Raw genomic sequence first — 15,564 nt, forward strand, 5'->3', positions numbered from 1 at the left:
TGTATAATAATTTCGCATGTTCCCAAACTTATGAACACATCTCAAAAACACGAAATATTTGTAATAAAAATGAGTGATAGTAGATTTAATAACAATGCATAATTGAGCTCCAATTTTCAACCAACGGGAAGCATCATCTGCAACAACAATGTGAACACATTGGGTAAGATGATCAACATAATCTTGACTCTTAAGCCATAATTTAATATCTGAGGCCCTAGTGTCATAATTAGTTTCATCCAATTTGCCAATAGAAAGATGAACATTGAGATAATTAGTATAGATAGATGGATTGGGCATAGTGGTAAGTAAGAGACGAATCCATAGATCTGGTTGCCATCCAATTGGTGACAACAGCAACAACTCCGACAAAGGTAACTCCGACGATGGTAGCTCCGACGCCAGTGGTGGCGGCTGATGGTGAACAATGGGTTCACCCAAAAAACATTGAATCCTAACCCTAGGCTCTGGATACCATATTAAGAATGAAGATAAATATAGGATTGATATCCCTTGTGTAAAATACACACATGGTAGTTTTTATTTAAAAATGAAAATAATAACAGAATCATTAACATAATAACAGAATCAATAATATAATATCAGAATAATAAAAATTATGGGCTAAGTCCGTTACATTCAACAACCTACCTTTTTTTTGTACCTTTCGATGTTCCTGATATAATTTTCTTCTATAAATAGTAAAGATCATTCGAGAGAAGTCTTAAGTTGGTATCAAAGGAGGTTGATCCCTCTCTGTTAGTTTTGTGATTATCCCTTGCCGTCCACATCCATCTCCGTTGTTGTTGTTCTTCCCAATCAAAGTTTTGTTACAACAAACACCTCGTTTGGATCTTCCCATGATTTTAATGAATACACTGCTTTTGTTGTAGGCCAACCACCTTTTTCTTCAACGATCATCAAATCAGGTGTGTCTCATCATGCGACGTCCAACCCACCTACTCACATCCTTTGTTTCTCTGGCACGCCCTGCCATGTATGTCATATCCATCTACTACAACTAGGCGCGTGAAGGTCACCCGCCACCTTCCGATAATATTTCTGGTAATGTTGCCTTATTTTCTTCCCTTTATCATACTAAAAATCTTATGTTAATACTTTAACAAATAGATCCAAAGTTACTTCTCAAAGAGTTGGTCCAATCTCCCTTTCTCCGTCTTTGAACCTAAAGCATGTTCGATTTGTCCCTTTAACCTAAATTCCTTAAATCAAATAACTAAATCTTTAAATTATTCAATAACCTTTTATGAAAATTCTTTAGTTATACAAGAACATAGTACATGTCAACTGACTAGTGAAGGAAAGTTCAATATTCCATTATGTTTCCAGATGAACCTTTGTTTCACAATCTCCTTGAGTCTTTGGTTGTGTGTTTTGTACATGATATGTCTCCAAGTTGGGATAAACTTTCAGCTCGAGTTATTTGTCTTTTTAGGATATTTTGGTCTTCAAAAAGGGTATTGATGTTATTCAGCTAACACTAGAAGATATTACATGTCGGCAAGTGTCACCTTTTTTCAAGAAACTCCTTTCTTCTCTTCCTGCACATAAGATGTTAATGTTGTCCACCAAGTCTTGCCTATGCTTTAGTGGAGCCCTGTGTATCTTACTCCAAACATTGTTCCAATGACTCTGAATAATTTAAATTCTTCTCATTAGCCCAATTCTCCTGGACCATCTCCTCCTTTTAGCACCTCCCAATGACTAACTCCAATGACAGGTCCAAGACTGCATGGTGAGTCTTGTTCATCAAGTCTTTCACCATCGTTGTTCCATACTATGCCTCCTAATATTAATGACGATTCCAATTGGCCTATTGCCATTCGAAAAGGTACTCACACTGCACGCAACTATTTATAATTTTCCAAGTTATCATCATTTGTCCCCCTCCTATTGTTCTTTTGTTTGCTCTATATTTTCCATTACAATTCCTAAAAATGTGAAAGAGACACTTGATCATCCTGGATGGCAACAAACCATGATTAATGAAATGTAGGCTCTTGAACATAATGGTACATGGAACTTAGTTCCTCTTCCACCTAAACAAAAGGTTGTTGGTTGTCGTTGAGTTTATGTCATTAAAGTTGGGCCAATTGAAGTTGATAGCCTCAAAGCTAGATTGGTGGTCAAAGGATATACTCATATTTATGGCCTTGATTATGGTGATACATTTTCTCCCGTAGCCAAAATGACTATTGTGCGTCTCTTCTTTTCCATGGTAGCTATACTTGATTAGCCTCCTCGTCAATTAGATATTAAATATGTTTTCCTTCACAGGTGATCAAGAAGAGGATATTTACATGGAGCAATCTCCTGGTTTTGTTGCTCAAGGGGAATCTGGCTTGGTTGGTAAGTAACATTTGTCTCTCTGTGGTCTCAAGCAATCTCCTCATGCTTGATTTGGAATATTGTATCACATTGTTCAAACTTTTGGAATGAAAACAGTAAGGCAGATCATTCGGTTTTTTATTGTCACACCTCATCTAGAAAATGTGTTTACTTAATTGTGTATGTTGATGACATGGTTATTATAGGAAATTATGCTACTAGAATCTCACAGCTAAAGAAACAATTATGTAATCACTTTCAAACCAAAGATCTTGGAAGTCTCATACTTTCTAGCCATTAAAGTGGCTCAATCAAAGGAAGGTATTGTAGTTTCTCAAAGGAAATACGCTTTACATATCACGAAAGAAACCGACATGATTGATTGTAGACCAATAGATAGCCCAATGGATCCAAACCAAAACTAATGGCAGGTCAAGGTGAACCTCTCCAAAGAGATATAAAAGACTTGTTGGGAAACTTATTTATCTCCCTACTACTAGACCCCATGTATCTTTTGCAGTGGGTGTTGTTAGTCAGTTTATGCAAAATCTTTGTATTGATCATTGGAATGTTACCATCCGTATCTGAAGATACCTCAAAAGGGCTCCAAGACAAGGTTTATTATATGAAGATAAAGGGAATACCCAAATTTTTGGGTATTGTCATACTAATTGAGCAGGACCTCCTATGGATAAACACTTCACTACAGGTATTGTGTTCTCATTAGAGGAAACATTAAACAAAGTGTGGTTGCTTGATCTAGAGTTGAAGTTGAATATAGGATAGTGACGTCTCTCACTAGTGAACTTGTCCAGGTTTAACAATTTCTTCTAGAATTAAAATTCTAGAACAAACAAATGAAAATGTACGGTGATAACAAAATTGTTATCCACATTTCTTCCAATCCATAGTTCCATGAAAGGACTAAACACATAGAACTTGACTATTATTTTATTTGGGAAAAATTGTTGTCCAAGGAAATTTGTAGTGAGTTTGTAGGATTCAAATGATAAACTTGCAATTGTGTTAACAAAATCCTTTAGGGGACCTCAAATTGAATTTATTTCTTCCAAGCTTGGTACATACAATTTGTATGCTCCAACTTGAAGGGGAATGTTGCAATAGGTATTAAATATAGGTAGTAAGTAGTTTGTATAGAAAACTACTATATTTTGTACCTATGAGTTGTTTACTTATTAGCATTAATTACCTAGATACAACCTTTTTCTTGTACCTTTTGATGTTCCTGATGTAATTTCCTTCTATAAATAACAAAGATCAGTTGAGAGATACCTAATCTCTTAAGCTCTTTTTATCATATTTTCAGTCTTCAGTATTACACTAATTTCTTTTTCACAATATATAAAGTATATTCATGTCTCATAAACACGCAATTTCATATGAATGTTCCTTTCTTTCCTAGAGTTTAATAGAAATAAAAGGTTGAAAAGGAATAAGTGAGTTGCACTAAACTTTATCATTGGGATGTCAAATTACAAATGAAAAGTTTTACAAAGCTTAATATGAAGAATATTGTCTTTAGATTCTTATCATTAGTTACAACTTGCATGATCAGTTACAAAATGCAATTCAAATTCTTTTGCTAAAGCTTTTATCCATTATTGTACTTCTAAGAATTAGTGCGATAATATATATCATGTATGAAAAACTAAACATTGAAGAAAACAATATCATCCAGTATCAAATAACATCCTAAAAGTACGATAAAATATTCTAAAATTATGACATTTTTATGAGAATAGAAAGATAAATATTGAAGGGGTAAAGTCTGGTAGAGAAAAATTACCAAAAGGACAAATGAAATGCTGAAAGGAATTAAAATTGAGGGAAAAACTATGACCACTTACCAATATATAAAACTTGACATTGATATACATCCTGTAAGGGCCCTTGAAAGTAAAATGATTCTAACTTGGGCTGTTCCAAATAATGGTTCTTCACTCCTTCTCAACCACAAATATGACAGTATCAAGGTAATTGCACATCTTGCAAAAGCGGTCTCAAACAAAGGAATTGCCTGAACTGCCAAATCAAAATTGTTATTGTAAAAATTAAAATGGGAAACACCTAAAACAAATTGAAAAGTAAAAACGAGAACTGTAAATCTTGAAAATATATCTTAAATTTAACACAATAGATAAATAAAATGTATATTTTAAATTTAATTGAGTATTTAAATAATAATATAACAAATACTGATAGAATTAGAAGGTATAACTAACATACATAGTATGTCAAAATTCTTAAGATGCAAAATTATATTATTGAGAATGATTACAAGAGAGTCTTGTGTTGCATCCACTGCCTGTTTGAATACTGCTTGAGTCCGTTACTAATACTTAAGATGCAAAATCCATATATTGAGTACTAACTCAAACAGTATTGAGTATTTAACAACTGATTTATGATTCAGATATGTAGCTCAAAAAGATATTCAAAAACACACATTTGTATGACTTAGGAGATAATTTATCAAGACCAAGAATAAAATTATAAACAAAGCATGTGGACCCAAAAACTTTGGGAGGTAAAGAGTGGAGAGGGTAATAAAATAGAATGAGGAATTTTGTTATCTAAAACAGAAGATGGCATGCGATTAATGAGATAACATGCACTAAGAACAACATCACCCCAAAAGCGCTGAGGAACATCACCATGGATTAAAATAGTACGAGTTGTTTCAATAAGATATCTATTCTTGCGCTCAACTGTCCCATTTTGTTGAGGTGTATAAGCACATGAAGTTTGATGAAGAATACCACGAGAAGCCATAAAATTTTTAAAAGTATGAGAAAGATACTCACGTCCATTATCACTGCGCAAAATGCGAATGGAAATTCCAAATTGATTTTTAATTTCATTGTAAAATATTTGAAATATTGAAAACAACTCAGAACGGTTTTTCATTATAACACCCAAGTACATCTTGAATAATCATCAATAAAAGTAACAAAATATTGAAATACTAAATTAGACTTAATACAACTTGGTCCCCAAATGTCAGAGTGAACTAAGGCAAAAGGAGATGAAGCACGTTGTGAGACACTACTAGGAAAAGAACTACGAATATGTTTCCCTAACTGACACGACTCACACGATAAACTAGACACATTAGACAAACTTGCAACAAGTTGCTGCATCTTGGCAAGACTAGGATGACCCAACCGAGCATGAATGAGAGATGGAGAATCCATAATCGCGCCAACATGTGCAGAGATTTTTAGTTGATAAAGTCCATGAGACTCACATTCGGTGCCAATCATCCGTCCCGAACTCCGGTCCTGTAAAGAAACAGAATCTTTGGTAAAAGAAATAACACAATCAAGGGAACGAGTGAGAGGACTAATGGATAATAAGTTAAATGGAGACCCAGGGACATAAAGAACATTATCAATAGATAAAGAAGGAAAAAGGTTAATAGTACCCACACCATGTGATGGTACCTTATATCCATTGGCCATGGTAATTGAAGGTAAATAACCCGTAGTAGATAAGGAAGAGAAAAAAGATTGATTACCAGTAATGTGATCTGTGGCACCTGAATCTAGAACCCAAGGGCCAAGGGAAGTAGTGTGAGTGAGGCCAACAAAAGATGTACCTGAATGTGCAATAGAAGCCGTGGAACTAGAGTTCTAACGATCCTCATACCAATTAAGAAATTCATTGAAAATAGCAAGTTGGCCTGGGGTATCAATTGAAGTATGGTCCACAGTAGAAGGTTGCACAGGAGCAGTTTGAGCAACCGCAACAGATTTAGGAGGACGACCATGTAAGGCATAGCATCTGTCAATTTTGTGGCCAAGTTTGCCACAATGGTCACACTTGTGACGCCCTTTGCCCGGCTTGTGAGGGTGGGTACGATCATTATGCTGAGAAACTAAAGCAGAAGAGTCATCAACATGAGACGTTATATCAGTGGTGTGTTTACCTGACACACGCAGAAGGGTAGAAGAAGTGGAAGTAAAATTGGGCACGATAGGAGATCCAAATATTTGATCACGAACATGAGAATAATCATCAGGAAGGCCATGTAAACCCAATAACATGAAAAACTTGGATCTTTGTTCTAGTTCTTGGGAAGGAGTGGGGGCAGAAGGTAATAACTCATTAAAATCATGAAGAAGAGCATGAAGCTTACCTAGATATTCTGCCATTGTACCATCAAGACGTTTGGGAGCAACAATTGTGAGGAGATTTTGACACACACCCTAAAGACGTTGAGTATCATTGGTGTATAATAATTTTGTTTGTTCCCAAACTTCTGAACATGTCTCGTAGGTACGAAAAATTTGTTTCAAAGATGAGTGAATGGTAGATTTGATAACAATGCATAATTGAGCATCAACATTTAACCAACAAGAAACCTCATTTTCAGCAACATTAGGATGGGTAAGATGATCAACATAACCTTGACTCTTAAGCCATAACTTAATATCTGAGGCCCAAGTGTCATAATTGGTTCCATCCAATTTGTCAATTGAGAGTTGAACATTGACATAATTAGTATAAATAGATGGATCCGGCATAATGACAGCGAAAGTAGCAACAGCGGCAGCGGAAGAAGCCATAGTGGCAACGGAAGCGAAAGAAGCCATAGTGGCAGCGGAAGCGGAAGAAGCCATAGAGGATAAAGACATATCCAGTCACCGGTCAATTGGTGCAGCAACAAAGATGAAGGCTCCGGCAGCGGTTTCACGCAGCGTCTCCGGCAACGATTCCGGCGGCGGCTCTGGCGAAGTGGTGACGGTGGCGGCTCCAGCGAGACGATGGGGCAGTGACTGGAAAATTCCAGTGAACAGTGGGTTCACCAAAAAAATTGAACCCTAACCTTATGCTCTAGATACCATATTAAAAGGAAAAGAAATAATAGGGTAAATCCCTTGGGTATATTGGAAAAGAAACATATGGGCTAAGCCCATTACAAAAATAGAGATATCTAGTAATATCTATAATATCTCATAATATCTAATTATATCTAATTATATCTAATAATATCTAACAGTATCTGATTTAAGCCACCATCATACCTTGAAATTAGGGTGAAATATATGAAGCAAAAGGATGGATAGACCATTCAAAACTTGGATGAACATAAATTTTTTAGAAGAAAAATGGGTGCACAATAATGATAGGTGATGGATCGATAGTAGGATGACAACTATACTTAATTTATTGCTAAATAGTCCTAAGGGGATTGTTTATTGTCTTTTTCAAGTCAAATGATGCTTCTGACATATGTAAGGCAACTAATGTTGATGGATGATGTTGAGGAGGTTGGCAGAAGGAAAAGTGATCCTAATTGTAACTAGCAAAATAAGAGACATAAGTTATATCGGACACCTTGTGCAATGCAGCTCATTGCATTTATTTAATGTTGGGAATTTTGATAAGAAAATATCACTTCATCAAGAGACAATAGCGAGTGGTAAAAAAATCACAACCTACATTTATTAAAGAACTAATCTTATTACCTTATTACACAAAATTTACTAAAGGAACATATTTGTCTAATACTCGTTTTGCCACTTTTTATTTGACGTTGGGATGCTTGAATGGAAATAAAGGATCACTTATTAGGATGTTCACATTCAAGGTGTGGCAATCTAATCAATTTGTAAAAACTAGAGATGGAGGGGAAATTTGATACTGGATGAGGGGTTTTGGAAAAATATTTTGAATTGCACGAGTGTTCTTCCCCTACCTGAGGTGTTGCACATGGTGGATTTAGATGAAAAATCAGCCAAGAGATTTATTTATGAAGAAATGGATATTGCTAAACAGAAGATACAAAATCTTGTCAATGGAGTTAGGAAAAGGTAATAATAACTAATTACCTTCACTTGTTTGATTTTCTAATTTATCTTCTAGAATTATAGGCATTGTTTGGATTTTTTTCTACCTGATGTGTTGCACATCGTGGATTTAGATGAGAAATCAACCATGAGATTTATTTATGAAGAAATGGATATTGCTAAACAGAAGATACAAAGTCTTGTCAATGGAGTTAGTAAAAGGTAATAATAACTAATTACCTTCATTTGTTTGATTTTCTAATTTATCTTCTAGAATTATAGACTTTGTTTGGATTTTTATCTACCTTAACTACACTCTATTAAGGCATGGACAAGTCCAATGATAAGATGCAAGTCTTAATCCTATAGTCTTGCCATTGACACCCAAGTTTTGATAATAACAAACAAGACAGTTTGGTTCGTCTGATATAAGCTACCTAGTGAGACACAAGTATTAGACAAAAGCAAAAGATAATATAAGATATTTTTTGTACAAAGAATAGAAAGTTAACAAGATGCAAGTCACGCAATAAGTACAAGATGCGAGATAAAACAAGTTCATGTAGACACATCATTTATAAAAGACAGAGGCATGCTCACTGCTCTAAACATAGCTTATATCACTAGAGGTAGTCTGTTGAAGACTAGACTCAACTAGAAAAGCATCAGACCAAAATAATCACAAGATGCAGGCGTCACCAAAGTTGGCAAAGTCTCAACAAGATGCAAGTATACAAGCATCACCAAACGATATGCTACAAGACCAAAAGAGTCGTACTAATGTTAAAGATTGCAAGAAGCGCTAGACAATGTACATGCACCCCAATAATGTACATATGTTAGACGAAGTACACGCATTAGACGAAGCCAAGCACTAGATGTTGATCTAGTTCCAAACGTTGATCCAGCTCTAGATGCAAACCGTGTAGAAGAGACACAAAATAGTAAGATTAAACTTAAAAGTTAAACACCAAGGAAATTCACAATCAAAATTGCTAGATACTTTCAACTAAATACTTTTTCATTGCTTGTTTTCCTTATTCTGCAAATACATAATGTCGAACAGAACATACAACATACCATGCTGAACAATAGAACATTACCAGAAAATATATTGGTAAGAACCCCCATGAGAAAGTAGATGGTAGATGAGAGAGCCATACAAAGTAAACCAGAGTATTTGGACCCATTCCACACCCACAATATAAAATGAGTGAACGAAGATTCCTCATACTCAAGTAATCTTGTCACCTCATTCTGCAATAAAATATAAGGCAGAGAAATTAACTCTAGTTCATTGTTCACTTTGTATTATCTATTTTCTTTTTCTCCTTTTAAGAGGAACACAGAAAACCAACTTTCCTTTATTCTACAATCATAAATACAAGCCACGCAAGAATCTAGAATAGACAAAATTTGTTTCAAAGCAAATTCGTAGTTTACTCAGCCACAAGTATAAAACCCCATCCATTACATTACATATCAGTCTTGTTTTTATTCAATTCATTGTGCTTCTAGACATATACTAAGGTATGAAGCCAATACTTGATATTGAATTTTAAAGCAAATTATAAGTACAACAACACATCAATATAACAAAATTTTATAGTATCTATGATATTTACTATCATATTATAGAAATAAGGTGCAAATATTTTATAATCACGAGTATTCAGATTCTACATGTATAATTAAGAACATTTTTATTTATTCCCATATAATACCTTTATTATTAGAGGATACCATATCTCTTCTATTTATTGTATTGATTTTGTTTTCTAAATATATATAAAGTACATGTGTTGTTTCAAAAATACACAGTTTTAGCTTAGTGTCTTTCTATTTCTTATAGTTTAACATGGTATTTAGATTCTTTAAAAAAACTGTATTTGCCCAATAGACCCACAATCTATCAAGTTCGGGTGCACCATTCTGGAGCCATCTTTGATAAGTTTTTCTATGACTTCCATCTGCTCCGACAAGCTCAAAGTTGGGATCACACTAAGCTTATCTATCCAATCATACACCGAGATAAACCACCCATCGACATGCCCTCATGAATATCATCTCTCGCACAGCTCTACAGCTCCCACCGAAATATGTGTGGTGCCTCACAAGTCACCTCCTCCATGCGACCCAACCCTTATGGTAGCGACTCCTTAGGAGTTCATTTGGTGATTCAATCAATTTTTCTCTCAAGTTATTTCATTATTTTTCCAGATTAAAACAAATGTCTTCCAACATCCAATCAAAATTAAAAACAAATTCTCATTTTTTCTAAAAATATTGCTAGTATTGAGAAGATAGATGGGTCAAACTATTCAAATTAGGCTTCCAAAGTTGGATATGGTTAGTGAGTTGAGACAAATCTCATCTCACTACCATTGTTGAATCTGTTCCTACATAAGAACATGAACATTAGATAACAATTGATTTTCAACTATCTAATGTTATCAAATCTACGATCGACACCTCACTCAAACCTATTTTTTGTCCCCATGAGACACGTGCATCAGTTTAGAGTAACATTCGTACCCAATATACATACAACACACAACATCTGTACGGTGAAAGCCAAGATCACTTGACACTTCTTGCTCCACGACGATTTGAGGGCCCTATATATGCCTTATATTGGGCAAATTCATGTTGCCTTACATGATTGTAATGAGCTTCATCTCATTAATCTTAGTTCACTTTGATATTTGGGACACTTCTCACACTCTACTCCTTCTGGTTTTATCTATTTTATTACCTTTATTTATTATATTGATTCTATTTTATTTCCTCTATTTATTATATTGATTCTATTTTCTCTATATAAATAAAGCACCTCTAGAGTCTCAAAAACACAGTTAAGCCCAATGTCTCTCTGTTTCTTATAATTTCAATTTTATTATAAACTTCTGGTTCAAAGCAAACTATAAGTGTAACGACACATCAATGTACCAAAAGAATCACAATTTTAAAACATATTCGTAATGTAATATGTAACCAAATAAAGAGTTCACTATAAACACGAAACAGTAACACCGTAATGTGCAGGACTACTAATTATTTACAAACTACATATATTTCATTGCACTCTTAATGTTCATCTACGTCACTCCGCTATTCATCCTGGCATGTGCAAGATACACTTTAGGAATCCCTATATTTTTCATCAGCTAATAAACATATATTACATTAACAGGGTACAAGGGATACCCAAACCGATTACATAAAAATGAAACACAACACTCAAACATTCAAACAAAAGTCCCTTACATTATGTATTCCTGCACGACCCAAAACACCTGCATACTACACACCCATCCAAAAAAAATCTAGATAATAATCTACATAATGATCCCCGATCCAAATCATCACTGAGCCAGCCCCCAAGTCCCAACTCCAAATCATCACTAACAAAAAACTCAAATTGAGGAATCCCTACGTAATGTAGCCCATTCACAGAATTCTGTTATAATTATAAGTAAATGTGAATTTTAAAGGAAATATCATGTTAAAATCTATAATTATGCAGTAAAGGACGTCAAAGTTTGTGACAGCGAATTGAAAAAAACTTAGGAGAGTTCAATTTATTTTCATTTCTTTATCACAAGCAATATGAGAGAGAAAGAGGAAGCAAATGAAAAGAAAGTACTCTGGGTTTTGTGCGAGGGTAAGAAGCAGTGAAGATGTTGATCTTAGGTCTTTCTTGGGAGAGAAGAGGGGCAATTTGGTCTTTTTCTTCGGAATCGGCTTCAGCATCAGCAGAAGAAGGTGCTGATACATCGCGCACGATGAGCTCAACCACGTGATCTGATGCCTCGTTGGATTCAGAGGATGTTGTTGCCATTAGCGCATTCAGATTTCACACAAACAAATATAAAAACCTCAAAGCGAATCGAAGGTTGGTGTTGCTCTGGTAAAGAAGAAGAAGAAGAAGAAGAAACTTCAAATTCAAAAGCCACTATGAAACAGACAGAGGAAGAGACAATGGTTAGAGAGAGACGTCCAATGAGTGTTAGTTGTTGATCGTGGCGTACCCGTGCATTCTTAGATTATGTAATAAAGAAAAAAATATATTTACTGTGGAAATTTAAAATGATGAAAATAAAATAAAATTCCTAGTTCTTAAAACAATATTAAATTCAGTTTATATATTTTAGTAACTTCTATTTAGTAATGTTTATTAAAGTACACATACATTATTATCTTCTTCTTTATAATCAATTTCAATTTTTTTATGAGTCTCGATCTATTGACACCATTGCACAGTAACACATTTGATGTTGTAAACATGACAATGACATGACAAAGTCAGATTGCATTCGGTGATGTGAAGTTCAAAATAGGGTAGTAGCACGAATGAGCAGTGAGGGGTGAGCTTCAAAATAGGGTAAAAATATATATTACACAAATTCTTAGTAACAACCAGTGTGATATATTATGTTTTTTACTCATAATGACCCATATTACACCGGTTAAGTCATCTAATTGGTGTAATATATGCTCCATATTAAAAAACTTTTTGAATTTTTTTTCATGAAGACAGGTTGATATAATCAAGAAGACAAACAGATAATTAAGGACTCAAGAGACAATTCACACGGTGAGCAGTCATCTCAGCAATCAAGTCAAGGCCCCACCAAAGACCCGACAAACCTTACCAGAAGAAGAATAGGGCATACACCAGAACATCAATTGTTTTTTCTTCTGGTCTTCTTAAAAATAAAAACATGTTGTAAATAATTTGGGTTCACTTTGGGGTTCAAATAGTAGAATAGGCTAGAGTATGTTCATTTAGTATAATAGGGGTGTATTTATCATTTTAGTTTGTGCCTAGTCCATTAGGGTTAAAATGTAGCCCTAGCTTCTAGAAGTTATGCCTAAGGGATGGTTTTGACCATGGTCAACACTCTGGTAGCCCCTCTCCCCTTCCTTTTCTACCCCTCACTCATCCTGCCCTCCAAGTCACTCCTTCCTATATAAAGGGTGTCTTCCTCCATATATTTACACATTGAAATTTTTTAAGTAAAGAAACTCTGCTTGAGTGAATTAAGAGTCTAAGTACTCCTTTTTATTTGGGTCTTATCTTGGGTGGGTAGTATCCTAAGTGGCGACTCTGGGTCTTTTCTTGAGTGAGTGACATCTCAAGTGGCAGCTCTTGCATCACTCATCTTGGAATCCCCTCTGCTCCAAGTGTCGTGAATTCCCTTTCTAATCCATAAGTTCTTTTCATCCCTTCATCTTTTTCCTTCTCTATTTGCGTCATTATCCATTTCCATTTCATGTTCTTTAATGTTCCTTCCATTTAGTCATTCTTTATCATTTTAGTCTTGTTTCGTTTCCTCTTTTATGTTCTCTTCAATTCCGCACCTTTGCATCATTGTCACCATATTATTGTGTTTTTCTCTTTGTCCTTGTGAAGTGAACCTTCACACTTACTTAACCACTTGGTTAAGTTCGTGTCCAGTGGGGATCTTCTTAATGTTCTCACCTTTAAATTGCTAAAATCCAAAATCTAAACAAAAGCAAAAACCTTTAAAATGTGCAATCTAAAATCAACTCACATCATTGGGTGCCATTAACGTCACAAAAGTGACCACTTACAGGCACACGGATAACCAGTTTTGCGTGTGCCAATACATGTGGAGGAACATGTGGTTAGGTAATCAATTTTGGTAGGGTGCGTGTCCAGTTCTGCCATGGGTGTAATATCTGCTCCATATTAAAAAACTTTATATTTTTTTTTTCATGAAGAGTGGGTGACCATAAACGTCACAAAAGTGACCACTTACAGGCACACGGGTAACTAGTTTTGCGTGTGCGAGTACATGTGGAGGAACCTATGGCTGGGTAACCAGTTTTGGTAGGGTGAGTTTTCAGTTTTGCCATTGGGGTAATATATGGCTCATACTACACCGGTTAAGCCATCTAACCAATGTAATATATGTCCCATATTCAAGAACTTTTTGAATTTTTTTGGGTGTCATAAACGTCACAGAAGTGACCACTTACAGGCACACGAGTAACCAATTTTGTGTGTGCCAGTACATGTGGAGGAACTTGTGGTTGGGTAACCAGTTTTGGTAGGGTGGGTGTCCAGTTCTGCCATGGGTAACCACGTGGTTAGCACAAAGGGTTGTAATGACGAAATTGAAAGTGATTTTTAATGTTGTAAGGGTGAGTTTTTAATGTTGTGGGGGTGATGCATAAGAAATTCCTGGATCATTTGAGACAGTTGAAGGTGTGAAGAGTTGTGACCATAAACATAACACAAGTGACCACTTACACACACACGGGAAAACCACTTTGGTTGTGACAGTAGGTCTGCAGGAAGCTGTGCCATGTATTACACCGGTTGCTCGAGCCAATCAGTGTAATATAGGGTCTTAAATGTGTAGTTGGTAAGCCAATATATTACATTGGTTGGCTCGAGTACCCGGTGTAATATAGGGCCAGTTCTGATATGATGATGAAGCCAATGACGTTGAACACTTGAACAACAAACAAAGAAGTAGTGGCGACTACTCAAGAAAGATGTTTATGGTTTGCGCTTCGCTTGTTCTACTGCCTAGTTTGTGCTTCCCACTACTTCTTTCTCCTTCCCTCAGACAAGGTCATTGCTTCTTTCTCCCTTTCATTCGAAACTCTTTCGCTTCCGCACCCGCACCCGCACTCAAACGCTAACCCTTTACACTCTTACAAAATTGCCCTCAATGCCACATCACTCCCATCAGAATTACAAAATAACCTCAGTGCCACATCCTCATCCAATGCCATGTCTAAAACAATGTTTGTTGGCCATCAATGAAGTTTGATAATATTATATTTGCTACCGCAACCCCTCCAAAGGGGTGAGATAAAGGCAAAAAATGAGAATATTTCGTTAGTTGGTCAATTATAACGAAAATAACAGTCATACCCTTAGATTTAGGTAATCTAGTTATAAAATCCATTGAGATTGATTTCCAGGCTTGGTTGGGAATAGGTAAAGGCTGAAAATACTAGCAGGTAATTAACCACTTGCTTAAGTCTATATAAAGGTTGTTTGATGATCTTTTCAAGAACCTAAGAAAGAGAGATTATTAAAAACGTTTTTCAAGAGTTCAAGAGCTTTGGAGCATCACTTGTGTGTGGAATAGGACTGAGTCTTTGTACACTTTTGTTCTTCTACTTTATATAGCCCAAGTGTATTCTATTTCTTTCACTTTGAACATTGTAATTTTGTGTATTTGGTGTAAGACAGTTTTAGAAAAGTGTTTTTGAAAACTGTGGTGTTGCCAAGGAGTGGTGTGTGTTCTTTAGGAGTTCAAGATCATCACTCCTTGCGTGTGTTTTGTAATCTAGGTTTGATGACATAGTGAATTCTTAGTGGTTAGCTGAGGACTAGATGTAGCTCTTGGTTAAGAGT

General features: G+C 35.5%; 1 protein-coding gene across 4 annotated transcripts in view; it reads right to left on the reverse strand.

The window, feature by feature from the left end:
• The window catches only part of LOC137831000 (uncharacterized), a 37,676-nt gene extending 25,473 nt beyond the window's left edge, over positions 1 to 12,203 (reverse strand). Inside the window, exons 1-3 of one of the 4 annotated variants that reach the window (XR_011084307.1) lie at positions 11,809 to 12,199; positions 9,266 to 9,419; positions 4,218 to 4,392 (exon numbers count right to left, since the gene is read on the reverse strand). Coding sequence is in view for 3 of the 4 variants with exons in the window: in XM_068638470.1 (XP_068494571.1) it covers positions 4,218 to 4,392; positions 9,266 to 9,419; positions 11,809 to 12,003 (524 nt within the window). In the remaining variant the exon portion in view is untranslated. Of the gene's footprint in view, positions 1 to 4,217; positions 4,393 to 9,265; positions 9,420 to 11,808 lie in introns of all 4 variants that reach the window. The other 3 variants (XM_068638470.1, XM_068638472.1, XM_068638471.1) reach the window with 3 other exon arrangements.
• Positions 12,204 to 15,564: the final 3,361 nt, after the last annotated feature.

This window comes from Phaseolus vulgaris, chromosome 6 (genome assembly GCF_000499845.2).
Source record: "Phaseolus vulgaris cultivar G19833 chromosome 6, P. vulgaris v2.0, whole genome shotgun sequence".
NCBI classification, from domain to species: Eukaryota; Viridiplantae; Streptophyta; class Magnoliopsida; order Fabales; family Fabaceae; genus Phaseolus; species Phaseolus vulgaris.